Below are 27,810 nucleotides of genomic sequence, written 5' to 3' on the forward strand. Positions count from 1 at the left end.
ATTCCCTGCCCCCTTTCGTTGGGTGCTGACTTCTCCGGACCCTACGAAGGAGAAATGAAATGCTTTCCGGGTTTGCTTGCGTCCCTTCTCCAGCCCCTGGCCCCCTGGGGTTTGGAGCGCGTGGGGGGCGCAGTCAGGCCGGCGCGCCCGAGTTCGCCGCCTTCCCGCGGGCGGGAAGCGTGTCCAGTCCCCGGCGGCGACTGAGGCTCCGGGGCGCGCTGCCGCTCGGTCCCAGGGCTCGGGGAGGCGTCCCCCGGCTTCGGTCCCGTTCAGCTTAAGCTGGTGTCACATGAGCGGCGGGGGAGTGGGAACCCGGGGAGTGGGCGGGGGCGTGCGCGCCGGGAGGGGGCCGCCCAGTCCACCTATTTGCGCCGCGGCCCGGCTGACGGATGCCAGGAATTCCCAATGAAAGGCGATGGGGGGAAGTTTGGGCAACTCGGCCTGGCCAATGGAGAACCTCGGGAGGGCTCTGCCCCTTCCTCCCGCCCCCGCCCGCCTCGGCTCCCGCAGCGCGAGTGTGTCCGCCTCGCTCACTGTGCGTGGAGATTAGGTTCCAGGCAGGCAGTCCGCGAGCTCCAGCCGCCGCCACCTCCAGCAGCAGCTATCGCGAGCAGTGCCGCGGCGGAACCGGGCGCAGGGGAGCAAGCCCGGCCCCGCTAGCCCAGCCCAGCCCGGCCCGACTCCCTCCCCACGCCGGGGCAGGAGCAGCAGCAGCCGCCGCCGCCGGGAGAGAAGGTGGAGGAAGAAATCCAGCTCGTAGCACGCGCGCACCATCATGGACCATTATGATTCCCAGCAAACCAACGACTACATGCAGCCGGAAGAGGACTGGGATCGGGACCTGCTCCTGGACCCGGCATGGGAGAAGCAGCAGAGAAAGGTCAGCAGCCTCCCCAGCCCGCCGCAGCCCCCCTGCCGGAGCAGCTCCGCCCGCCGCGCTCCCAGCTCCCGGCTCCGAACGGGCTCCAGGCTCGCACGAGCGGGGGCGGGGGATGCGTGGCCGCTGCGAGGTGGGGTGTTGGGTTACAGGCGCGGGCGGAAGGGGGAGAGCCCCTTTCCCAGAGCCCGCGAACGCCGAGCCCGAGCGCGGGGAGGTGGGGCCGCTGGCGGGCAGGTCGCCTTGGGGTCCGCGATTCAGGCCACCCGGCCTCAGCCGCACGGTCCCCGCGTGGGCAGGGGGTGGGAGACGGTGCTTGGAAGGCTCGGGCTGAGCCGCTGGCGCGGTGGCTGCTTGCTCCGGATCGATTTTCCCTTCCCTTCCCCGCCCCCTGGCCGCCTCTCCATATGGCGGTGGCAGCGCGCTTCCTGGGCCGCCCTGGGCTTGGTACCTGCGGGGGGCGAGCAGTGAGGGATCCTGCACCTTCCAACCCCAACCCGCAGGCCGGGGGGAAAGCGGACACTGCGGGGATTGGCAGCCACCTTCGGGTCTGCCTGGAGGTGGACTTGCTGGAGTGGGGCTAGAGCCGGTTCCCCAGCCGGCCCTGTGGGGGCGGGGTCAGGACGGCAAACCGTTTTATTGCTTAACTCAGCTGCGGGCGGAGATGGGTTTGCGTCTGCGTCCTGCCCCTCCGACACCCGCTTATTCCTGGGAGAAGGAGAATTTGGGCAACTTGATCTGAGTTGAAGGGCTCCAGGACAAGAGGTTGTTTACTGGGATATTTGGGTCAGTCATTGGGGAATCCCTGCTTAGCCACCGTCCCCAGGCGTCCCAGACGAGGTGTGCCGGGTGCGCACCCCGCCACCGGGTCTGGCTCGGAGCTGGCGGTGGGACCGGGGCATAGTGGCCGGTGGCAGGAAGAGGTCAGAAACCACTCTTGTGGGGAGGGAGGGGAGGGCGCCCCAACCCTGCCTCTGCTTCCTGCCTGCGCTGTGAGCTCTTGCCCCAGGCGGCCACGTACCCTGAACACCCTCCCCCCCCCGCTGTCCGCTCCCATCCGGTCCCTCCTCATTTCATCTCCCCCCCCACCCCCCGCTGATCTGGGAATGGGGGGGACAGGATGGCGCGTCCCTTTGGATAGTGCGGTTAGGGCTGGGCTTGAGGGAGAACGCTCATGTCCAAAAATGGTAACATTCATTCCCTTTTTTAAACTTAAAAGGGGGGGAGTTTAGGGAGCCGACTGAAGTTTTTTTTCAGCCAAAGGCATCCTGTATTAGCTCACTCAGGAATCCTAAGCCCTGAATCGGCGCCCTTTTACTCACTTCATCAGACAAGCAGAGGTAATTTAAAACACACGCACAAAGGGCTTCCTCAAAGCCCAGCGACCTGAGACCCAGGCCCGGGCTTCTGCTGGACCCGGCCCTATGGCTTGGAGCTGACTTACTTGCAGTGTGACAGTTCCTTAAACATCCCTCCCCCACTTCCTGTTGCCCACCCCCCTGGGGGGGATCTGGGGGAGAGGCTGTGACAGTCCCTCACTCACCAGGCTTATTTCCTGGGACAATTAGGGTGTTGGTGGAGCTGAGAATGGAGTGGGTAATTTGGAGATTATCAAGGGGTCAAGGGGGGGGTGCTTTTTTAAATTCAGGGTGAGGCCTTCTTGAGACTAGATTTTAAATTGGATAGGAGGGGATGGGATTAGGGCGGTGGATGTCTTGGGATCTTCCATGGGGAGCAGAGGAGACACGGAGCACCTACTATATGCCTGGTTGGGGCAGGAGTGACAGGACTGTGGGATGAAGTTCCTGGGAGGGCAGAAATCTCTTCTCCTCAGTGTGGGTCACTGGACCTGCATATAGTATTCTGTTATCAAACGAATGAATGAATATATTAAATATAGTTGGGGACAAAAATTATATTGTCTCTGTCTCTTTCTCTGTGTGTATATATACGTATGTAGACTCATAAAACTGCCGTGGGTGGCGGTGGGTGTGTCCCAGGCCTCTGCGTAGCCAGGTGGGAGCAGGGTCGTCTGGGAAATCTGGTGGTCTAGGGGGTAAACTCAGCGTGCGGGAACCGGCACTGGTGGATGTGAACCTGGCACACTAGAGGTTGAGGAAATGAGGGGCAGAGGAAGAAGTAACAGGTCCAGAGTTCCAAATGGTGCAGGGGGGAGGGCTGGAATGCAGCCATGTTAGGGGCAGGAAGGTTCCCCTCACTTGTCCCTGGGTGGTAAGGAAGGCACGAAAGTTGGGCTTGGCATCCAGAGGCTGTCAGGATCTCTGGACCAAGGGGAGCCAACCTGTGCTTTGGTGGGGTTGATGGAGGGGGTGGGGGCATGGCGCAAGCTCTGGGCCTGACTTTGAGAATCCAAGGGTTGTTTTTTGTTTGTTTTGTTTTTCCTGCCGGTCATTCCGTTACCTTGCATGGGCCTGTTTTCTTGTCTGAAAATTTCACCGAGTTCTCAGTGGGGTGGTGGGGATATAAGGAAGTGGTGTTACGTGGGAGATCAGACCTAAAGTAACTTCTTTTTTAAAGAGTTATTTATTTGAAAGAGCGTGCGCAAGCGGGAGGGGCAGAGGTCGAGGAAGAGAGCATCTTAAGCTGACTCCGTGCTGAGCACCGAGCCCGACAGGGGCCCGATCTCATGACACTGAGCTCACGACCTGAGCCCAAACCAAGAGTGGGACGCTTCCCCGACTGTGCTACCCCTGACGCCCCAACCTGGGTGTTGCTTTTGACAGCCTCTCTGCTGAGCGTGGGAGGTGAGGGCTGAGGGTGATCAGAGCAGACTAGTGGACAGAGGGGGCTGGCCATTCCGATGCAGGAGGCTGAGTGTCTGTGGGTGGTTGGGGGGTGGTGGGAGGACACAGTGCAGTGGGACACAAGGGCCTCTGGGTGGGAGGCAGAAGGCCCTGTTTTTAGCTGTGGTGCAGTCACAGTTTGAGAGACTTCGGGCAAGTCCATTTCATTTCTCTGAGCTTTTATGAGAGTATTCAACAGATGCTTTTTGAGCGCTGACTCTGGCCGGCCCAGTTCCAAGGGCTGGGGCTGGAGCCCTGAATGCTAGAGACAGGTGCTTCCCATCCGTTTCCTCCTCTGTAAACGGGCTGCATTCCTGTCCTGCCCTGCCCTGCCGATCCCTCCGGGTTCCGACAGGCCACGGATGAAATGATGTGGTAGGAAGTACTTCCCTGGGGACGGGTTAGGCGTAGGCAGCTGCAGGTAGAAGTCCGTGCAGGCAGGAGGCATGACTCAAGAAACCCGCATCTGTGGGCTGTGGCTTGTCCTGTCTTCAAAGAATGCTTCCATGCGGAGTTCACGGGGCTGGACCCCCTGCCTCCGGACACAAAATGCAGCGGCTTTGGGAGTTCTTTGGGAGTTTGCTGGCCTGCGAGGCTGAGCTCTCAAGCCGCCTTTTTGAAGGGAGCAGGTCTGAATGCCCATCTTTGCAGGATGACGGGAGCCCCCCCCCCGCCCGGTTTATTCCCTCACGGGCATCTCTGCACACCCTCCCGTGTGTGTCCCCGGACACCAGGCCAGCTGGAGAGAGCATGGGCTCTGACTAGCACCCTGGCTCTACACTTGCAGGCTTGTGACCTTGGGCAAGTCACTTTAACCTCTCAGCCTTCAATTCCTTATTTATAAAAAGGAGCTGATACCCCCACCTGCTGGGTTGACGAAGATTTGTAAAATGGCAGCTTTCAGCTGTTAAATTTTATTCCCTCTTCCCTCTTGAATCCCATAGGCTCGAGTTTAATGGGTATTCCCACAGGTGCCAGCCCTCTTTTTTTTTTTTTTTAACATATAGGAGCTTAGTCAATATTTGCTGAGCTAATGGTGTTGAAATAGGCGTTCACATGGCAGGTGAATGAAGGTGGTTGTCAGTAGGCCCAGGTCCCGAGCCTGCACCCACATCATGCCAGGCGTCAGGAAGATGGGCCCTCTTGTTTACACTCCCTGCTGGACTGCAGGACCATTGCAGGAGCTAGCCAAGGCCACCGGTCAAGGGGGAGGCCCGCTATGGAGGGGTTTACCTGGGGAGGAACAGGACATCCGTCTGCCTTGAAGGTTAGGGCTGCAAAAACCAGAGTGATGCCTGGTGGAAGTAAAACATGCAGGAGGAGAGAACTGACTCTCATTTCAGTCCTCCTGCCCCTCACTGTTCTGCACTCCGGCCTGCTTCACCCCGTGCCCATGGCTGTGGGCGCAGGGCCCAGCCTATTCTGTTCTCTGCTGAATCCCCGGTGCCTAGTACAGGACAAGGTGTCAAGAAACATAGCATCACGCCTGGCTCCGAACTCCGGGATGGGAGGTGGAGATAGGGATGGAATACTTGACATTCCGGACAACCCAGCCCATCCTGGGGCTGTATCCTGGCTCTAGCCTCTGCAGAGAGACGTGCTCTGGGCACACTGGGTTCAAATCTTGGCCCCTCTGTGGACTTCCTGTGTGATCTTCAGTGAGTCACCTACCTGCTCTGTGCCTGACGATACCAGTGGGGAAATGAGGAAATTAATCATTCCTGCCTGATAGAGTTGAGTGGAGGTTTAAACCAAGCAATGTGTGGAGGGAATTTAGCAGAGCGCCTAACAGGGAGTGCTCAGAAACACGTCAGCTCTTTGAGGAGCCAGAGTTGGTGTGGGCTTTACCGTATATTCTTGGAGAGAAGGGGTATATAGACCCATCTAGTTGGCTCTGAGTATCGCGCGAAGTTGTGTTCTCCTTGACCTTGGGCCCTGAAGTGAACTCGGGCTCATTCCATGTCACTTGACCTTTCTGATTGCTCAGTCCTGTCACTGTAGAGTGCTGTGGACTCCCTTGCCCACCTTTACGTACCTGCTGGGTCTCCAGGATGAAGAGATGGATGTGAAGTGCTCACTTTGTCGGTCTGTTCCAGTGCAGGTAAAATGACCTCAGAGTATGAAATTCCTCTAGCGGATACAGCCCGGAGTGTCTTCAGGCCCCACCGTCACGTAGCTGAGGGCATTCTTGAGGCCCTGCCCGTGCCTCCCAGCCCTGCTCTGCTCTCGGACCGGTCACAGCCGCATCCTCTCCCAAACCTGTCTCACGTGGGTGCTCTGAGAACACGTGACCCACGGTTTGGCAAGCTGATCAACAAAGCCTGAAAGAGAGCTGGACGGGGGCCCACAGCATCGGGGCTGCCTCTGGCTGCCACCTAGGCTTCCCCAGGACAGATGCGAGAAGGCCCGGAGCCCACTAGAAGCAGATTGTCCAGTTTTGAGGAATGATGAGATCTTGAGGGGCTGTTGGTCCCTGGAGTTGGGCTTGTAGGAGAGATAGGCCCGCAGGCTCCTGCAAGGTCTGTGGTCACCAAAGGAAAAGGAGGAAAGTGGTTTCCTGAAGCTGTCTGCTCGAGGAGGATTACCAAGGCTGTGCTCACCACAGTAGGGGTGCGGCTGGGGGGAGCCCTGGACCCCTGGGCCCTTGCTTGCAGGCGGTTCTAAGGGTGAGGAGGTCAAACCAAATGGGCATCCTGTAGTTCATTGTTGGTGGTTGGGATTTGGGCCTCCCCTCTCCTCCTCCAGGCAGGCCCGGAGCTGGGCGCCTGGCCAGGGGCCACAAACTGTAAGCCTGGCTTGAGGACTTGTCGCACAAGACCCGGTGCCTCCTGTGGTTCTTGGAACCAGCGTGGGCGTTCCAAGCCTGAGACCTGAGATCTGCTGCTGTGTGTCTCTAGAGAAGAGCCGGTGTCTCTGTTCCACTATTGTAGTCGCTTTTGAGTGTAAGAGCGCCAACAGTTTCTCCCGGCGGAGTCCATCAGTGAGCACTGGTTGAATCCCTGTCAGGTATCTGACGCTCCACCCATCTGGGGTCGTGCCATCATGGTTTAGGTGGAGAGGGAAGCAGAAAGAACATCACGCCAGGCAGCGCCAAAATGGCCAGAGGCGTGGTGGTGGCTGCTGCCAGGCGGGAGCGAGCACTGCTCCCTGCCTGCGTTGGTGGAGAGGCTGAAGAGCTGCTGGCATTTGAGCTGCATCTTGAAGGATAGGCGGCGTTTGAAGATTCTCCTGGAAGCCTCCCCCTTCCCTGGCAGCTGGGCTGTGTGTGTGTACGAAGGAGGGCAGGGCAGGAGGGAGCCAGGAGAAATGTGGGAGGGCAGACCAGAGGGCAACCACGTGTAAGCGGCTGCAGGCCGGGCAACACCCGCTCCCATTGTTCTCCTCACTGTCCCTCCCACAGAGCCGACCTCTCACCTTTCTGAGAGGCCAGGCTGTTTGTATAGCTCACAGGTGGGGGTATGGTTCCCACAGCTGTGCAGGTGTTGTGGGAACCATCCCAGCACGTTAACCCCACCTGATCTGCCCCCATGTGTAACCCACCCAAGCTTTTCCTAGGACGGGGTGTGGAGCCAGTGGGCTGTGGTCTCAGGGCACCTTCCCCACCAGCCCTGCTTCTCTCCCCTCTGAGTATGCTCGGCGGGAGGGGGGGGGGCACACATCTCATCTCTGCAAGGGCCTGGGGAGCTGGGCTCAGTAACTTGCCAACGACATGGGAGAGGTTCCAGAGCCCACCAGCTGGTTTGGACGGGTTAGTCTGCAACTCCCCAGAGAGGTCGTGGCTGAGAAGCCTTAGGCAGAGGAAACCCCTTAGCCTGGTTCCTTCGTCCTGGCCGCACTGGTCAGCCCGCTCAGACTCCTGATTCAGGCCCAGGGTTGTCTCCCTGCTGAGGCACCAGTGTCCTGCTGGAGGCAAGGGGCCTTGGGAGTGGTAGGGGCAGGAGACCCAGCAAATCAGGGCTCAGAGCCAGCCTGGAGCCCACCTTCCTCTTTTTTTTTTTTTTTTTTTTTAACAGATTATATTTTTAGGTAATCTCTATACCCAACATGGGGCTTGAACTCACAACCCCGAGATCAAGAGTCACATGCTCCACTGACTGAACCAGCCAGGCGTCCCCACCTTCCTCTTAACACATCAAGATTTCTCACCTGGTTACCCAAGCTAGGCATCAAGTCCAAGCTCCCAGAAGCCTTCCTTCTCAGTGGGTAGGGGTACATTCTTACAGAGAGGGCTGGTCAGGGGCTCTCTTCTCTGCCTTGCTTGCCCTAGCCCCTGTTCCCGTGTCCTGGCTGGGGATTATCTGGCAGGTTCCCAACACATTGGGCACCTCGAGTCTGGTATAGTGATGCGTCGGCCCCAAAGCCCCATGGGCAACACTCATGACCCCAACCTGCCCCATCCGTGTGCCCCATTCAGCCCTCCCAGACAAATCAGCAAAAAATGGTGGCAGTCCCCAACAGCCTGGGCACAGTCATCTTCCCAGACCAGAGCCGGGAGCAGAGCTGTACTTAAAAAAAATTCTTTGTCTCGTCATAGTCATAGCGGCTCCCCCCCTTCTGGGCACAGGCTAAGTATCAGGCACTGTGTTGGGGACTGTGTGTTGCATTAGCACATCCCGTCCTGTGAGGCGGGCACTTTATCCCCATTTCACAGATGACAGAGCGGGCTCAGAGCAGCTGCGGACTCCCAAGATCACACAGCCGGTACGGGGTCGCCTGGACCCGAGGCCGGGCAGTGTGGCTCTGCTGTTTGCCTCCTCACCACTTTGCAGCTTACAGAAGAAATGCTTGTGTTATCTAGGGACGTTTGACCAGAGGCAAACATATATGAAACAAAACCCAGGGATGAAAACATTCTGGAATTAGACAGTGGTGATGGTGGCACAACCTTGTGAAGACACTAAAAACTGTGTACTAAATATACTAGAACTTGCTCAAAATATGTATACACTAAATATATGTAAATATAGTCTAAATATATGTAAATATACTCTATATGTATAAATGTTCTAAAACCCGGGTGACTTTTATGGTATCCTTCTATCTTAATTTAAAAAACCTGAGAACATGCTAAGTCATACAGAGAAGAAAATGACAATTGCCTGTCCTCCCACCTCCGGAGCTCAGCAGCTCGCAGAGTTTCTCATGCTCTCTGCCTCCTTGCCCCTCTTCCTCATTTGTGTCTATCTGTTCTCTCTTGCCCGCTGTTTACTCTAAGGTCAGGGATCCAGGTTCATGGTGAGTGAGCGGGAGAGCCGCAGAAGAGGAAGATAATCAAGAGGGGCATCTTTCATAAAAAGCTTGATTGACCCTGTGCTTGGAAAGTGCTTAAGAATAGATCACACATAAGCACAGGCAAGTAGAAGGCTGGGGCGGGGAAGGAGGGGGTGGCTCTCCTCATTTCCCCGAGGTCGAGTCCCACCGCACCTGCACCCCTAAACCCTGTTGGTCTGGGAGTGCTTCTCACCTTCGCCATCCCTGGGGTTAATGGGGTGGGGTGGGAGTGTCCAATGGGGGCAGCTTTCCCCAGGGCCTGAGTCCTGGGAAGGGGAGGGGGGCCGGGGTCCTCCCCCGGGAGGCAGCTGCTCTGCTCTCAGGGTTGCCTAGCAATAGTGGGAAGAGGTGACTTAGCCCACTACAGAGGCGGGAAGAGAATCAAAAGCAGCCGGGGATGGAAATCGGGAGTAGATGCAGAGGATGCTGTTACCCTGGAAACTGCCTGCTTGGTCCTGGGCTGTAGCAGGCTACTTTGGGGCTGGGGTCTGCTCTTCATTGAGAGGTTGTGGGGTCCTCTCCAGGCCTGGGGGTGGGGGATACAGAGGAACCCCTCTTGCACATTAGACATGTTCTGTCGGTGGCCCCATTTAGCATCTGTGGCAGCCTTGGAAGGGACGTGGGATGATTACTCCTGACAGATGAAAATCCCAGGCCGGGAGATAGAAAGTAGCATGCTCGACAGCTGCAGAGCGAGGAGCCCCTGGGAAGGAAGGTGCTGATGTCCTGAGTCCTTAAGGGGAACCTTTTGGTTTAAAGCATTTCCCAAGCCCAAGATCTGGGAGGTGATGTAAACACTGTCCACCTCCTGGGGAGGGAAGAGAAGATGAGAGAGGGGAGGCTGAAAAGGAGCGTTTTCTGCTTTATACCAACCAGCCAGTATTTATTAAGAACGTCTTGGTTCCTCAAATAAGTAAAATGACTGATGGTTCACACTATTTGAGGGTTGTGTGGTTTGGATTACCTAAATCTGTCAACCCTTTGAGGAAGGCCCTGTTATTTTCCTTGTTGCAGATAGGGAAACTGAGGCTCAGAGAGGTTAAGTATCTTGCCCAGGATCAACCAGCTGGTAAGCTGGTTATGAAGGAGCCCAGGCAGATTGACCTCAGAATTCGACTCTTAAGCAGGGGTAGGGACAAACCTTTTGCTGTTCTGTAGACAAGGCTTATATAAGTGAAATCATAAGGAACAACTAAAGATGGTTTATAATCAAGTACTCATTATAGGATCCATGGGTTTTGTTTTAAAAAGATTTATTTATTTTAGAGACAGAGAGAGAGGGAGAGAGAATCTCAAGCAGACTCCCCGTTGAGTATGGAGCCAGACTCGGGGCTTGATCTCATGACCCTGACATCGCAGCCTGAGCGCAACCAAGAGTCAGATGCTTAATTGACTGAGCCACCCAGGCGCCCCAGGATTTGTGGGTTTTTTTTTTTTTAAAGTAAACTCTATCCTCAATGTGGGGCTCGAACTCATGACCCCGAGATCAAGAGTTGATGCTGTAGTGACCGAACCAGCCAGGTGCCCCATGAGTCATGATTTTTAACATTTATGCTTTCACACATAGTTTTCTCTTCATTAATCATGATGAGCAAACTTGTGAGGTCTTATTCCCTTTTTATAGACAGGGCAAGTAAGGCTCAGAAAAGTTAAGTGACTTTACCAGGGTCTCTTTCAACTTGAATGGGGTAGAGTTGGTTTTGAATTCAGATCTTTGACTGAAGGGTCCGAGGGGCTAAGCCAGGGGAGCAGGGCCAACCCAAAGTGACTTTTCTTGGTTGAAAAGGTAGGAGGGCATTCTAATTGTATTTCTCCACACTTTTGAGTAGGAGTCACTGACAGGAACAGACTCAGGTCCCCTGAGCCTGAAGGGCCCCCGTGTCCTTGGTGGCCTCTGTAGAGCTGACCCCAGCTTTTGGGAACTGGCTTTCCCGCTTTAGGACTCAACCCTGTCCTCCTCTCTTGTTCTGGGTCGCTCAGCCTCACCTGCTCGTCTTTCCCTTTGTTTGGTCACCTGGGGAACAGGCTTTGAACCTGGTAGCTGAGGCTCACTGTTTATTTTGGTTTTAAAAGAAACCCAAAGCTGGAGGTTCTCTGTTAAGCTGTGAGACCGTTAAGAAAGTTGGTGAGGGAAAGTTGGGGGGCTTAGGTGGGAGTCAGTTCAGGCTTTTAAGCGCTGCAGGCCAGCACTGGGGGGAGGACAGTGCCCTGCCTGACCCCCAGTTTTGAACCTTTCCACTCAGGGTGTAAATCCGAGGCCCCAAGTGGTTCAGCTGGGGGAAGAGCGGTCGGTGGGGGAAGGGAGCCTGTGACAAGTCGCCTTCTCTCTGCCTTGCTTTTCCTGTTGCCTGCTGCTTGGTACCGTGGGCCCGTTCAGAGCGCAGACACAGGCCAGGCCAGGGCTCGCAAGGGAGCATTTTTATGGGCCTGAAGATTTATTTTTAAAAGCCATCTGTAAAGCTGATATAAACGGATGGGAACAGAATGGAGGGGTGCTGAGCTCTATTTTCAAATCCTCTGTAGGTGAGAAGACAGGAGGGGTGGCTACGTCGAGGTGGGTGGCCTCCTTCACGCAGGTCTCTGAGTGGAACTTGGCTTTCCATCTTGGAGGACAGGCCGCAAGCCCTGCACGTGGGTGGCTGGGGGCTCGTTACAGTCAGACTATCTTCTCTGGTTACGTCCAATGGGGGACTGTCCACCGTCACAGTCTGTGGTTTGGGGATGGAGAGAAGTGGGGCTTTCGATTCTCCTCAGTCCCAACACCAGGAAATGGGATCCCCACCGCCCACCAGCGTGGGGTCTGCAGGGGGGGGGCATCAGCTTTAGCAGAGGTGCTGTGGTCCTGACCTCCGTGTCTGTCGCGGTCTGTGAGCGTGCAGGCCGTGCACACGTGTGAGTGCAGGCACACGTGTGTGTCTCTCTGGCGCTCAGAAGCCCCTGTGTTGATTTTGGCCACGGTCTTGACTTCAGCAGAGGAGTGGCTCCCTTTCAAACACCGCAGACATCCTCCAGATAATATATAATGAATGGCACTTTCCAGTGGAGTTCCCGATATTTCGGAAAGGCCTTTCTTTCCAGGAACCCGAAGTACTTTTCCAGACTTGGCTCTGGGAGCCGGGAGATGGAGGAGGCGGCTCGTGAATCCTGCGTTCCCGGAGCAAGGGAAGCGGGGCCAGACCCCTGGTTTCCTGCCCTTTATCCTGGATCCTGGCTGGGACTGTTCGGAGGTATCTTTGCATGCATGAAACCCTGAGGCCTCTTTTTAATTTAGATGTTTCCCCAAATGTGAGTGAGTCTCTGTGAAAGCCGCTGTTTTGTTTGTTTAAGTTAAACAGTAGTTAATTTAGAGGTTCACTCTGCGTAACTAACTAAAAAAAATTCAGGAATGCTGCACTGGGGTCTCAGCTCAGTGGGCCTGGCTGGAACTCCTGTCATGGTAAAGGCCACAGTGGGGTGCAGGGGTGCCAGGCTCGGGGACGTGCCCCTGATCCCCTTTCCACGGGAGCTGCTGGTTCCGAAGGCCCGGTGTAGGCCCAGGCCCAGGGAAGGTGTCTGGGAATGTGGAGCTGAGCATCCGCCCCCCCCCCCCCACTTCGGTGCACCAGCCTGGTAGGGTGCTGTGGGCCAGGCACGGTCAAGGGTTTCCCGGCTATTCATTCATTTAGTCTTTTTTTTTTTTTTTTTTAAGATTTTATTTATTTGAGAGAAAGGGCACACAAGCAGGGGGAGTGGCAGGGGGAGAGGAAGAGGGAGAAGCAGGTTCCCTGCTGAGCAGGGAGCCTGATGCAGGGCTTGATCCCAGGACCCTGGGACCATGACCTGAGCTGAAGGCAGATGCTTAACTGACGGAGCCACCCAGGCGCCCCTCATTTAGTCTTTACAGCACCCTTTGAGATGACTTAGCTGGAAGTAAGGAAATTCAGAAAGGCCTGCAAAGGCTCAGGCGGTTCCATGTGGTAGTTTAGGTTTTCTGCTCTGGAGGCCAGTGAAGGTGAGGTGCTGGTGTGCCTGCCCCCCGTGCTGTTCCCGTCCTCCCTGGAAGTTAACAGCTGTCTGGTGTTCGGTGCTTTCTGTCCTCAGCGTATGTTGTATTATGCAGTCCTGTCTGCGTTGTCGTCTGTATTTTAAATGGTGTCACAGCCAAGACAGCACCGTGCATGCACGCTGTCCTTTCTGCTCCCACCTTTCCTGTGCCCTGGAGCTGTCGAGGTTGGCCTGGCCCACCCCCTAACCCCGTTTCACAGATGAGACCGCGGCTGAGGCCCGGAGGGGCTGAAGGACTTGAGGGACTTATCCAGGTCGCACAGGGGCTTACAGGTGGAGGCGAGACCAGAAGCTGGGTTTCCTGCCTCTGAGGGTTGCTGTCTGTGTTACACCTGCTACTGCGCCCCCCACCCCCCGCCAGGGTTCAAAGACTCCCTGGTGTTTGAGGAGGGAGGGCAGGAGCAGCCAGCCTCAGTTTCTTCTTTTCTTTCCTCCCACACGTGTTTGGGCACCTGGCTCCGATTTCCTGGGGGGCACTGCACCCTTGCCCGCTGCCCTCCTTTCCCCAGGGCCTCTGAGAGTCAGCTTCTTAGGGACTCACTGCTTTGCCGGTTTTTCTCCTCCCAGAGTAGCAGTTGTGCTTTTATTGCTTCTTGATGAAGCAAATATGTAATGACAGAAAGCTGCTGTGGATTTGGGAATGCTTCTAAATGAGTTTGCATTTTATGTCTCACAGTGGCATCTTGCAACATTGGGAAGTTAGTCGTTCTCTGCACGTAGAGTTTTGGAAGAGGCCGAGGTGGGGAGGCACAGCTGAGCCCTTCTTGGCTGGGCCCCAGGGGCAGCCGGTGGGATTCCAGTTATGTCTCCCTGCCCCGGCCTGGTTTCCTGGCTCTGGCCTTTTCTTCCTTCTCTGCTGGCTCTCGGCCACTCAGCGCTTGCCTCGCTCACTTAGCGCCTGGGTAGAGGATGGGCAGGAGGGAGCTGGAAAGGACAGGCGTGTCAGCAGCCTCTTGGCAGCCCTTGTCATCCTCGCTTAGGGCATTGTGAAACTCTTGGCTCTGAGGACATTCAGAGGGTTCTCAGGGGATGTCACTGATCTATGAATGACTTGGGGCTCCTTGGATGACGGGAGGTGGGTCTGGGTGGTCTCAGGAGCCCCCCTAGTAGGGGGTTTGTCATCTGGGCCTCCTGGAGGCTATGCCACTGTGATCCAGACACACTTATACCACCTTGTCCCAGAGCCTTGAAACCTGGAAGGGTGGTTCTCAAACGTGACTGGGCATCAGAATCACCCAGAAGGCTTGTTAAGGTACAAATGTTGGACGCCATCTTCAGGGTGCATGTGGGTCTGGGGTGGGGCCTGAAAATTTGCATGTTGAGCAAGTGAGCAGGCACTTCAGAGTTATGAGCAAAGGACATAGACACAGGCAGGGCTGAAGAGGTCTTGACGGAGATGGTGACTTTGCTGATATTTACTACGTCCTGCCCCCTCCCCCGCCCCCCACAATAAGCGAAAGTTTGGGTGGCCCGGGCCTGGGGAGGGAGAGGTGCTCCTGCTCCCTGAGCGGGGTGAGTCCTCAGGAGCCTCCTGCTGGCGCAAGTAGGTGCTCACCAAACACTACATGTGCTGAGCGGTGGCAGTGGGGCCTTTGCAGGGGGTGTGACGGCCACATCCAGCAGATGTCTGGCAGAATGTTGGGTGGCCACGGTCCAAGGCACCAAGGGCCACAGCACGGATGGGGCTGAATCTAGGTCCCAGAGCAGAGCCCGGGCTGGCTCCCCAGCCTCAGAGGTGTGCCCTGGAGTCTGGAGGAAGCCAGAGACCAGGGAAGCCTCAGCTTGAGATGGGATCCGAGCCTAGGATGGCCTTGGCCTGCTACACTGCTCTGCACCCCCTCTCAGGGTGTTTGACTGCAGGGCGGCCTGGAGCCTGTGTGCCCCCCTGTCCTGCCCCCCCAGCTCCCTGTTAGGCCGTCCAGCTGTGTGTTTTCCTCTTGTGGCCATCGGCCCACTTCGGATTCGTCTCCCGAGGTCCTGGCCATGCTGACACGTCCCTCCGCTCCCTGCCCTTGTTGCATTTGGCTAGGGCCCCTGCTTCAGAAAATCTTAGGGAGTTTCTGATCCTCTTGTGTGGGTTTGGGGGCCTCAAAGGAAGTAAAACCGCCTTCCAGCCCCGGCACTGAGGGTTCTCTCAAGCGATGGACGTCAGCAGCCTGCTGTCTTTAGCCACGGCAGCCTGGGGCGCGGAACCTGACAGAAGCTTCAGACCCTGCCGCTCACCAGCGTGTGGGGTCCAGCAGGACCTTGGTCCACCTGCCTCCCTTGCTGTTGGGACCCTGGTGGGTGGCATTTAGGAGAGGAGTAGGTGTGGAAAACCGTCCTCTTTTGGCCTATCAGTCCAGAGAGCTTGGGAGCGCTGGGGTGGACCCTGTTCTGTCCCCTGGGAACAAGGAGAACAGGCATGCAGGGTGTACCAGGGCCCATGGCTGCTGCGTGATGCTGGACAAGCCACGTCGAGCCTTACCTACAACACGAGGGGGCTGGGTTACAGGTCGGTGGGAGTGGAGCGTTGTAAATGCCTTACCTGGATTATCACATGGAGATGATCTCAAGGCCTGGGTCAGTGCCAGCATTCCGTGCATCTGTCCTCTTGATGGGGGTTGCTCGGTAGAGCCAAGCACTTCTAAAGGTGATCTTGAGGTTGATTCCTGGGCTTCCCAGCCTGGCCCTGAAACGACTATTCTGCCCACACAGGGAGACTCTTATCTTTAGAAGTCTTCCATGCCCTCAGCTTTCAGGAATTTGTTCCCAGCCTCTAGGGAGGGCGTGGGTGGGGCCAGGTGAGTTTCCCTGATGGCTGCAGTGGTGCTCTGTGTTTTGGGCCCTGCATCACCCTTATTCTGGAAATGCCTGCGTGGGGTGTGGCCATGGGGGAAGCCTGGTGCCTGTGGAGGGTAAGCAGCCTTATTTGGGATTGGTGAAGCGTCCCTTAGCCCGGCCTTCTAGCCCGGGTGCTCCGGGTGTGGTCCGGGGGTGGGGAGAGCATCTCTGCCCACTGCAAGGTGCAGTGTTCATAATCCGGCTTTTGTGTAGGCTAGCTGCATCACAGGACTGGTGCGAGGTAGGGGAAACGGCAGCCTGTGCCAGGGAGCCAGGATTTCAGCCTGGAATCTGCCCAAGGGACGGGTGTCAGTAGGCGGCCTCGTCCTTCACTTTGTTTACTTCCAGAACCCAGCTCTAGCCCTTCTTTCCCTCGTAGCAGTGGGAAGAACTCAAACCACAGAATGCAAGGCCAGAAGGGGACTGTACTGTCACCTGGCCCTCCCCCCTCAGATGAAGAGACTGAGGTCCATCGTGGTGATCTGACTTGTCCAAGGACGCTCTGCCGTGGGTTCATTCCTTGTGGGGCTGGTTTCGGTAAGGACTGTTTGTTCAAGCACACACACGCCATCTTCTGCGGTCATGCTTGTGGGTGGGCTCCCAACACCTGCAGACAGACAGGCAGCCTCAGACCTGTGCTCTGAAGGCAGAGGGATGGAGCTGCTGGGGTTCTGGCTCACGTGTGGGTGGTCAAGTTCAGGTGGATTTCACACATGACGCCAGCTGTGCTCTGCCAGGTTGGAGGTGATGAAAGACAGGTGGGTCCTTTGTATGGCTGCCCATACGCTCAGATGGTCCTGGGACTGGTTTCTGGCAGGTGAGGAAGGGAGTGAGAAATGAGCCAAAGGGTCGAGGCTGGTGGCGCGTGGGGGGGACTAGTGGTGGTGGTCCTGCTATTTACAGCTACCACGCCCACACACCTGGCCCTGTGCAAAGTCCGTGATGTGCTTTGTGTCCATGAATCCTCACAACCATACTGGGCATTTTCATCTCCACTTTACACGAGAAGTTGAGCTTCAGTGAGATTAAATAATTTGTCCCAACCCACACAGCTCTTGAATGGTGTTCTAGCCTCTGAACCCGGCGCTGCCTGGCCAGAGCCCACAGACCTCATCACTGACCTGACCGGAGACCGGAAGCCCCTCACTGGAGACAGAACTGGGTCTCCACCCTCCTTGGGCCCCAAATACCTCTCTGCTGACGCACACATTCCTGCACATTCCTGCGGAACCTGGAGCTGCCCATGGCTGCCACATGATGCTGGATGAGCCACACCTGCTCCTCGCCTGCAACATGGGGGTGGGCTGAGTGATAGGATGGGGGAGGTGCCCTGTTGTCAATGCTGCTGGAGTTCTGGTCCCTGACACTCCAGGGCCCAGTGCTGTGTCAAGCAGTGGGCATGGGGGCAGCTCAGGGCGAGATGGGGGCTTCTTTTAGGCCTCTTCCTTTCTTCCCCATGTCTTCTCTCTTTCCCTCTTGCCCTGTGTGGCACGCCAGGCACTGGCCATCCCCAAGGCTGGTCTTGGGAATGAGGTTGTGCTGGGCCTTGCCTCTGGGGAGTGGCGGAACTCTTGCCGTGCTGGGAGCGCAGGAGTGCTGGCCATGCCTCTACTGGCTAGCCCAGAGTGTGGCACCTTCTTGGCCGTGTCGGGGTTGGGCTGGCCCTGCGTCTGTGAAGGTGCTCCAGGCCCCACCCCCTGACACAGTCGTGGTGGTTGTAGGCCCTGGGTTGGCTGTTTCATCCCCACAACAAGGCAGGAGGCATTAGCTCTATTTACAGGTGAGGGGATCAAAACCCTGAGTAGTCAAATAACATACTGAGGCTCGCGTGCTGCAGACCGAGGTTCGCACCCAGGTCTGTGGGGGCTGAAACGTCCACACCGCCTAAGGCCCAGAGTGAGCGGAAATTGGCAGCTGGCTCCAAAAGACAAAAGCCCAAACCCCAAACAACAAGGAAACAGCGCTCAGCCTGGCTACAGCATCTGGGTCTGGGCAGGCTGGGGAGGAGAGGGGTGCTGCTGGCCAGACGGAAAGCTTCCACGGGCTCGCAGGCACCATTTACCCATTGGGTTGTGGCTAGGCCATGGTACTGCTGCAAGGACAGCCAGAGCCAGTCTGAGCCTGTTTCTTGAATCTGGCCTTGCCTCTGGGATTTTGTTCTTTGCATTTCAAACTGCGTCGTCACCTAGACCTGTTAATAGGCTGTAGGAGCCTGGTGAATAATACTAATGCGGGAGTCGTGAAGTAACTCTTCCAATGCTGTGTGCCTGGCACGGTCCTTAGCTTTTCACATTCAAGCACGGGGACAAGGACTTTCCATGCACTGACCCATACAGTCCGCACAACCACCCCGCAAGGTGGGCGCTAGCATCCCCCTTTTATACATGGGAAAACCGAGGCCCAGAGAGGTTTAGTAATTCGCCGGTTCTCGCGCAGCTAGTGAGTGGCAGAGCTAGGGTTTGAATCCGAGGATTTCCAGTCAATAGGACCTTGATTCCCTTGAAGTCAGGGTCCTCCGCGTGGCCTTTATTTCGACCTCCAGAGCTGGCCTAGCGCCTGATAACTGAGAAGGCTTTAGGAAAAGTTGTAATGATAGAATGAAGGGTCTTTGGATCCTGCCCTTTGGGGGAAGACTGTCTTTTGCTGGAATCCTGGCCTGGCTTCCTGTGGGCTTGTGACATCGGCAGCAGCCCCCAGGCCCACCCATAGTGTCCTGCAGCCACTTACTAAATGGGGTGCCGCCCCCTTATGGGGGAGACAGCAAGGGCAGGTGGAGGAGGCAGGGCTGGGGAGACAAGCCCAGGAGAGACAGCGCCCAAAGCCCCTTGTTATCTCTTCTGCCCTTTGGGGAAATCAGCATTGTCTTCATGTCACACGTGCCATCAGGTGTTGAATTTTCCGGGAGGGATTAGATAGCAAATAATTTAGAATTTAATCAAGTTTTCAACTCATGGCCGCTGGAGGGGGTTGTTTCTTATTTCTCTCTTTATCCACCCTGCCTGGCATGTGGTAGGCACTTAGGGAATGTTAGTTGCATGAATAAGTTAAAAAAAACTTATGGAAAATTCAAGTACAGGAGTAGAGAATAGTCTAATGAATCCCATTGTACCCATTACCCAGCTTCAACATTTAGCAGCGAAACCCCCTGTCACATTTAGCCGTCTGGGCTAGTTTGCAGTGAGATGAGTGTGCTCGCTGAACTGCTCTTCTCACGTGTGCAAAGGACAAGTGGAGATGAGATGACCTTATAGCCCTAAAGGGGGCTCACCCTTGTGTCACCTCTGTTCCAGGCACGGGCGATGCAGTTCTCCAGGCTTGAACTACTCGGTCACTGGCCACATGGCGCGGCTCCAGCCCCAGGGGGCGGGGAGTCTCTGAAGGATGAGTTCAGCCAGGTACTTGGGGTGGTCAGACATACTCTGCAGCCAGCAGTAGTCTGTGCACTCGGGTCACATTTACTGTGGGTCATTTCATTTTTTTAAATGCCATTTCAAATCTAAGAACAAGTACGGAGAATAGTACAGCAAAGACCGATGTGCTCAGCACCCAGATTTAACAGACATTAAGCACTTGCTTTTTCCAGGTCAGGGTCCGGTGCTTGAGAGGCCAGTGGGTGACAGGCCTAGGAACCGGCATTTCCTTGTCACAGTAAAAGACGTCACATGTAGTATAGGGAAGGGAGCCCAAGGAAGGCCTCAACCCACCTTAGAGGAGACAGGTAAGAGTTCCCGGGGGAGGCGATAAAGTGAGCTAAAAATCAAATCCGGAGTACGTCTGGGTGAGTCAGGCCAGGGGGTGGTGGTGAAGGGTGGGGAGGTGGGCCAGGCAAAGAATGCGACCAAAGGCATGAGCGATGAGTATCAAGCTCTGGGAAGGGTGGGGCAGGGGATGAGCGAGAAGGAGTGGGCTGGGAGCAGCTGGAGAGAGAGGCCTGGGGGTGGGTGGCAGCGTACCGGGTGAGTCAGCAGAGGGACAAGCACGGCCATCTTTGGGGCAGCAGCGGGCTCTGGGCTTGTCCTGAGTCCCGCTCGGCACTCGGCTGTCTGAACTGGACACTGCGCGTTGAGAGGGTTGGAGACCCATACGGTCCGGTGGGGAGGGTGGGAGCTGTGTCAGGAGTAGTGGAACCTGGCTGTGTAGAGAAGGCTCCAGGCCACGTTGCAAGGCCCGAGGGAGAGAAGTAGTACTGGTGGGAGTTGTGTGGGAGATGGAGTGTAGCTCAGAATTTCTAATTGTCAGACTTTCCAGAGAAGGAGTGAACTGTGGGGTCATGAGTTTCCTGGTCTCGAGTGTGTTTGGGTAGACCTGTTGAAGCCGTGGGGGTGGAGCAGGGCTCTGCCTTGCCTGGCGCCCACGGTCCCCGCTCACTCCGTTCTCAGGGCTGAGGCTGGGCTGGGCGGGGTAGGTGACCCTGGCACGGGTGGAGGGTACCCTGGGAAGCGGCAGTGGAGGAGAGGCTGGCTGGTTGCCATGGGAACCACCTCTGCCGTGGGTTTCTCGTTCTGAGGATGCCCTGGAAGGGAATGAGCTCACTCCACCTGCGAGGTGATGAGTCAGCCTCCTACTTGCTCCCCAGGGCGAGGCTTCTCTGCCCGATGTGGGCTGTCGTCCCTGGAGAAGAGATGGATGCCGGCAGCCACTGGGGTCAGGAGGAAGCCTCTAGTCCACTCGCCCAAACCTCGGCCCTCAGCAGGGGCTGAACCACCCCGGCAGCCGCTGGCCACTTGGCTCCTGTGGCCCGGGCACCAACTGCACTATGCTGGCCTTGGGCTCGCGGTCCCCTGGGCTGGGCGGACACGGACGACGTGATTGCAGAGGTGCCGGGGGCGTGGACGGAGGCGTGCAGGCCATTTGTGAATGGCTGTCCGTCAGGTGTGAGGGCAGTTTCTGGGGGCGGATGAGGAAGGCTTCCTGGAGGGAGTGGCACTTGATCTGACGTGGGAAGGCGGAGGGGTCATTAGTTGGCCAGTCAAGTCCTAGCATTTGTAGGTCAGGGGTCATGGCCGATGGCTCGTGCCACTCTCCACAGCCGTGTGTCCCGGTGTCTAGTTCCGTGCTCTTACGAGGGCGTGCTCGCACATGGCTGCTGACCAATGGCGAGAATCTCCCACAGCTGTGCTTTCAGGCACCAGGCGTCTTCCTCAGGACCCTAACACTTCCAGACCACACCCGCTGGGTTCCAGTCCCTGAGGAGCCAGACAGCATGTAGCCTGTCCCCTGCCCCCAGTGTGGCAGCCTGGGGGGTGACATGGGAAAGGCCAGGGAGCTCTGGCTTCTGCTTGCCTGCTTCCTTCACCCACATAGGCTTCTGTTTCCATTCGAGAAGATAAACGACTTCAGGGGGGGAAAATGACCATTTTAACTGTTTTACCTAAACACACAATTTATAGTTTCAGAAACCTATTTTTGTTTTCATCCTCATACATGCATTGTTTTGATAGTGGTAATCATAGTGTATATACAGTTTAGTATCTGCTTTTTTATTTCTCCACATGGCATTTTATCTAAGATTTTTTTTTTTTCATATATAGCTGCACAGTCTTTGTGTTCCTTCCCTGGAGAAAGTGAGATCCAAGTATAGAGTTCATTTCATGAATATTTTTTTATTTCTACTTTTTTTGCCTTTCTCCAAAAAGCATTTGAGGAGAGCACATTAAAAGGCTCATGTATAATAAAGTTTTAAAGTTGCAGGATCTGAGCTTTGTCAGGGTGAGGACGAGGTAGTTGAGAAAACAGTGTTATAAGAGGTTAGTTTTTGTAAGTTTGCCTTGACCCTAGTTCCGAGCTTCCTGGTAGCCAAAGCAAAAAGGGAAATTGGACTTATCATACGTTTGTTTCCTAATACAAGGAAGTATATCAGTTCATGGGAGAGACACTTTTTGTGAGTACTGAATACCAGGGGCTTTTCCATTTTAGGAGAGTGGTGTGCCGGACGATGCTGTCAGTAGTGGTTTCGTGGAATAGTGGTTCTTTTCGTGCATAGTGGTTCTTTTTTTTTTTTTTTTTTAAGATTTTTATTCTTAAGTAACGTCTACACCCAACATGGGGCTTGAACTTACAACCCTGAGATCAAGAGTCACCTGCCCCACTTGAGCCAGCCAGGCCCCCCTGCATATTGGTTCTTAAATCAACCCCCAGGAGACATGATGTTAAGTCACAGTTCAATGAAAGCATTTCTGTGAGAAGCTGAATAATGAAATCTCATCCTGCTGCTTCTAGGGGTTCAGCCTAGGCGAGGCCTCACTCCTTGCAGATGCTTGTCACGAGAAACCCTCACTTGCAGCTGTTCGTCCAGGGCTGGAGAGCCGCCTGTGTGGACTCCTGGGCCCTGTGTTTATTAGACGTTTTCCGAGACCTTTACAGAGAAGAGAACTGTTTGCTTTAGGTACGAGGCATGTGAGAACCAAAGCTGCTCTTTTGTTAGGAAAACGAGAGTTTGGCCCATCTACGTTTTCAGAAGGAAGGCGGTGGAGGCCAAGGATGTCCTCTAGAAGCACTTTTGGATTTGCTCCATGTCTCAGCCAGGCACTTCTGGCCCAGGCTCCTTGCCGCGGATCAGGGATGAGGTCTTCTGGGGAGAGAGTGGCTTGCCCGTTGGGGCTGGGCCTAGCATGGCACCTTTACCAGCTGCTTCACTCCTCACTGAAGGGACAGATATTCTCCTCTTCATTCTCCCACTGGTGGACGTTTCCATGCTTTCCAGTTTTTGGCTATCCTAGCTAATGCCTCTGTAAGTATTCCTTTCATGCGGACACCTTCCTGCATTTCAGGTTAATATCTGGGATCTGAGTTAATTGGCCAAGGGAGATGACCATTTTACATATTCATCAGTTGCCTTTATAAGATGGACCGACTTACTATGCCACCGGCAATACACAACCTATTTTTTTTTTTTAACTAATTAAAAAAGAAAGTAATGCTTGTTGTGGAAAATACAGCAAAGTATAAGGAAGAGAAGAAAGATGACCTGGAATTCTGCCATGCTGAGAGTATGGAGATGTTGGTTTGGGGCGCTGCTAGAGCCAGCCCACTGTCCTTTGTCAGGCCGGGGTAGGAGCTAGGGCAGTCCCCTCTTAATGGCTGTCCTAGGTGTCCCCTATCTGGTGGGGGGCGGGGCGCACACGATTTTCCTCTGACCCAAAATATCTTAGCCACTGACCTGCCTGGCTCTGGGCTAATCTGAAGGCTTGTTCACATTTTCATCTAGTGTTAGATGCATAGAAGGTGATTCAGAAACTGTCAGGACTTAAATATTTGGGAGGAAGATGTGAAATATTATCCCCCAGGGACAACCTAGCGGACTCTTCAGTAGCTGCCACATGCCAGGGCGGGACCTCGGGGACGAGGGCATGAGGCATATGAGCATGTGGGGGAAGTGGTTGAGAAATGGAATCCGTGTCGGGGAAGATTTTGCCCAGACCTGGCTGCTGACCACATTCTCCAAGTTCCTGTCTCTCCGTGAGGCTCGTCAGAAGAACCCGGGCGTTTGGTAACATTGAAGGGAAGTGGGAGAAGTCCTAGATGAGAACTTAACGCGGCCGGCTCTGCACCGGCTCTCACTTCTCCCGTCCACTTCCCCGGCCCAGGCGCCGCTCTCCTGCTCCCCCATCTGCAGGAGGGAAGCCTCCGGGCAGGAGAGCCCGCTTCCCGTGCTGGCTGGGCCCTCGCTGACCTCTCGACGGGGGGCTGGTTCTGGGCTGAGGGTGGCCGCACCCCCAGCCCGCCGTGTTCCTTCTGTCCCTGGGCAGCTCCACGGTCACCTGAGCAGCTATGTGTCTGACAGAATTTCCCAGATGCTGGGATGGGAAGAGGAAGTTGACTGTTCATGAAATGACTTGACCTGCAATAGGGAGTGAGGCCTCAGTCCCTGGGAACTCTAAGCGCCAACGGAAGGTTTCTCAGGTGGCTTCAAATACCCACATGGGTGATGCCTCGGGAGCGCTTGGTGTCTGCGCACGCACCAGTGACACCGCTGGGTGTTCGCGGCGTTTTCAAGCTGTAAGAGGCAATGCACGAACATTCCTTTCTCCTGCAGCTCTGGCCCTCCCAGTTTTTCATCGTCACCGAGCGCTAGCTACGTGGAGTTGGTGCACCTGGCTGGGCACCATACCTGAGGTCCATGGGTGTTTCTTGGGGGAGGAAGAGATAGCGCTTCCATGATGGCGTCTTAGAGTTACCCAAGCCCCTGTGCCCACGTGTGGAACTTTCGGGCTGTCTCGGAGGTGCACTGAGGGGATGCTAATACTGAGCGTCCCTAATGCGGAGTGTGCTATGGCCAGCCCCTCCGACACGGTTGCAGACAGTCTTCCAATGTCCAGGGGCTGTGGAGGACCAGAACTTTGGAGCCATGGGATTCACCAGAGGGGTTCTTGGTGTTGGGGCATTTCCTTGGGGGCACCGAAGGGGGAAGCCACTGGAATGTCTCAGCTGCTGTTCGGCTTGTCCGGGTAAAGAGCTCCCTGTCAGGGCCTTCTGGTGCTCCAGCTTGCGGCCATGTGCACAGGCTGGGATTGATTTGTTCTGTCTGGCTTGCTAGACACTCTACCCTCTTTGCCTCTCCCCACCCAGAAAACCACAAGGAACTATAAAGGCTGGTCCAATGAAGACACATGGTAATTGGGAAGGAGACAGGGACTCCTGAGGAGCCAGCAGACTTGTGCTTTGCTCTGTGAAGGAGAGGTTCCTTTGCTCTGAGGAGTGGAGGCAGGGGACAATGAAGGCCTCCTGCCTACACTTTATTAATTGAGTACCCACTCCAGGTGACTGCAACTTCCCTGTAGGTCTTCTGGTTCCAGTGGGCATGTCCGCTCTCTGCCACCCACACGGAGAGTTTCACTCCGATGCCATATTTACTAGAGGGTGGTCCACGGCCCACCTAGGGTTCATCTACGAGCTGTAGCCTCTTGAGCCTTGGCCAGACCTGCTGCACCAAATGCCCTGGGCTCAGAGCCCAGGAATCTGCATTTCTAGCAGCTCCCTATTTAATTTTTGGGTAACACTAGAGACCTCTGTGAAGGATTCCCTGGAGAATATTGTTGCTTCAGTCTGAATGGTAGGAGTATCCCAAAAATGTGAACGAAGTGTTGGACCCTAAACCCACATTAGTTAGAGGGGAAGTAAGGAAAGGGAAGAAAATCTGTTCTTGCTTCCCTGACTGTACGTTGTTTTGGGCCAGTTGGCTATCTACAAGGCTGTTTTATTATATTTTTAAATTCAATTCTTTTTTTTTTTTTTTTTTTTTTGGAGTAGGCTCCACACCCAATGTGGGGCTTGAATTTATGACCCTGAGATTAAGAGTCGGCATGCTCTCCCGACTGAGCCAGCCACGCGCCCCTGTAAGGCTGCTTTAAAGCAATACTTCAGGGGCACCTGGGTGGCTCAGTCAGCTGGGCGTCTGCCTTCGACGCGGATCGTGATCCCGGGGTCCTGGGATCGAGCCCCGCATGGGGCTCCCTGCCTGGCGGGGAGCCTGCTTTTCCATCTCTTGCTCCCCCTGTTTGTGCGCTCTCTCTCTCTCTCTGTCAAGTAAATAAATAAAACCTTAAAAAAAGAAAAAAAGAAAAAAAGAAAAAAAAGCAATACTGCCATGCTCATGGTGGAGGCCATGCTTTTCTCGTCCCGGGCTTTCTGAGGGGCCCTCTCTACCAGACAGGTGGCCTTCCCTGCTCACCGAGCACAAGCATCTGTGTCCTTCAGTGACCATCCAACTCTGTTGTTTGGTTTCCGGTGGAGAGAAGGCTTTTCAATGTTCTGCATCCTGCCTCACCCTGCACCCTGCCCTGTCCCACCTTAGTGACTGACCTCTGACCCTCTAGTGTCCACTGAGCCAGATTCTGACTGTGGGCTGTTGTCTGGGCTCTAGCTTTCATGCAAACAGCGTGACCACAGGGGTTTGGTTTGGCTCTGGACTGTGAACGCCTCCTTGTTGTCACGCTCCTGGGTCTTTTCAGCCGGGGGGAGGGACGGGGGGCTGCCAGCAGCAGTCTGTTGGCATAGACTCAGCCTAGCCCCTGGAGATGGGCCCAGGCAATGGGGAGCCTAGAAGGCCTGTGAGACTCAGTTGAACTGGGCAGTTTGACATCCCCAGGTGTCATATCGGGGGCTCTAGGTCAAGGAGTCCTTGGCTGCCTGTCTGTCTGTCAGGAGTTTCTCAGGGGGGATGTGGTACTGCGGGGGCCAAAGGTAGGCAAATGTTCACAGCCTTTGGCCTGGTCATTCTACTCTCCCAGCCTCCAGGATTTTGTCTGAAGAAAACGGTCTGGCTGAAACAGAAATGCCTAAGAATATTCTCTGTGCTATCTGGGAAAAAAGCTTCCATGCCTAAGTAACATTAGGGGAGGAATTTCACAAACCTTCCTGATACCTGATAGTGCTGGAACATTTTTTCAGCCTTTAAAATGACATTTATAAAGATCGTACAGAAATGAAATATTCAGTAGTCTGTCGACTGGTAAAGAACACGGTGTGGTCTGTGCATTATACTCAGTTGCAACCATCAAAACTAGTGTAAACAGAAAGATAATAAGCAAAAATGAAAATGTGTTGAGGTTGTAGGATGAAATAAATTTTTTTTTTAAGATTTTATTTATTTGGGGGCGCCTGGGTGGCTCAGTTGTTAAGTGTCTGTCTTCGGCTCAGGGCGTAATCCCGGAGTTCTGGGATCGAGCCCCACGTCAGGCTCTTCTTCTGGGAGCCTGCTTCTTCCTCTCCCACTCCCCCTGCTTGTGCCCCCTCTCTCGCTGGCTGTCTCTCTCTCTCTCTCTGTCAAATAAATAAAATCTTTTAAAAAAAAAGATTTTACTTATTTGACAGAGAAAGAGCACAAGCAGAGGGAGCGGCAGGCAGAGGGAGAGGGAGAAGCAGGCTTCCTGCTGAGCAAAGAGCCCGACATAGGACTTGATCCCAGGATCCTGAGCCGAAGGTAGATGCTTAACCGACTGAGCCACCCAGGTACCCCAGAATGAAATACTTCTTAAGAAAAAATACTATTTCAGTTTTACAGCAAGTCAGGTAATTTCTATCTGAAGCACCATCCCTCTCCAAAGACTTTTTTTGCTGTCACCTGTCCTGTGCTTGAGTCATGGCGGCTCCGTGACGGCTTGCCATCTGTTCTGAGCATGCTCAATGTGTGCCGTGTACTGTTGGGTGCTGGGGAGTGCACAGAAGGTATAGGACGAGCTCAAGGGCAGGGGATGTGTCCCCTTGCTGGGGAGAGAGGATGTGTCCCCGCTGCCCCAGCTGATTAGAGCTAGGTGCTGCGGCATGGCCCTAGCACGGATGGGGGGCATGGGGAGGTGGGTGGGCTGGGCCTGCAGCTGGGGTTAGGAGGATCTGTAGGACCAGGAGAGCTTTCAGGTCAGGGGAGCAACCAGTCTGGCAGCCCAGCACAGGCCAGCTCTGTCTGGATCCTCACAGCCGCGCATGAGATCAGAGATAAAGAAGATGCCTGTTACTCATCCTTGGAGACGGTAAACTCTAGTCCTGGAAATGGACTCTTCTAGGAATCTCCAGAGTCCTCTAGGGACAGGGCTGGTGCTCCCCAGGAGCTGGCTGCCCTGCCTTTGCAAGCCCTCCCCGCGCCTCCCAGGCGCAGATCCCCAAGCGCAGGGACCACCTCTGGAAGGCTGCCCTTTGGTCCCTTCTGGGCTGGTGGCGGAGGACCAGCATTTCTTCTCCAGTGACCTCTCCTTTTAAATCTGTCCCTGGCCCGCATGGGTGCCAGGCGCTCCTGGGGGGCCGCCCCATCCACACTTGCCATTTGGGGACTTTGACATTTTGTTTAAGCAGGGATGTGATTGAGAACGTGTGAGGGTGAGAACCGGAGGTGCTGGCTCTTTAAGGCTCGGCCTTCAAGTGAATTTGGCAGAGGAGAACTGAATGTTTAATTTTAGGGCCAGGAGGGGGTGGGGGAATGTCCCTACCACATCTGGTTTGTGTTAAGCCCTTCCCTTCAGAAAAGGGCTGTGTTTATGGTTCAAATCCGGCAGAGAT

The 27,810-nt window shown here is 55.2% G+C and overlaps 1 protein-coding gene across 6 annotated transcripts in view; it reads left to right on the forward strand.

The window, feature by feature from the left end:
• Positions 1-517: 517 nt before the first annotated feature.
• Positions 518-27,810, forward strand: part of ACTN1 (actinin alpha 1) — a 92,164-nt gene continuing 64,871 nt past the window's right edge. For 3 of the 6 annotated variants that reach the window (XM_040641736.1, XM_040641737.1, XM_040641738.1), the window contains exon 1: positions 11,964-12,179. In XM_040641736.1, the coding sequence (XP_040497670.1) occupies positions 11,979-12,179 (201 nt within the window). In that variant the 5' untranslated portion in view covers positions 11,964-11,978. Of the gene's footprint in view, positions 881-11,963; positions 12,180-27,810 lie in introns of those variants that run through there. The other 3 variants (XM_040641742.1, XM_040641740.1, XM_040641741.1) reach the window with 3 other exon arrangements.

Source organism: Ursus maritimus, unplaced genomic scaffold, assembly GCF_017311325.1.
Source record: "Ursus maritimus isolate PB19 unplaced genomic scaffold, ASM1731132v1 scaffold_25, whole genome shotgun sequence".
Lineage (NCBI taxonomy): Eukaryota > Metazoa > Chordata > Mammalia > Carnivora > Ursidae > Ursus > Ursus maritimus.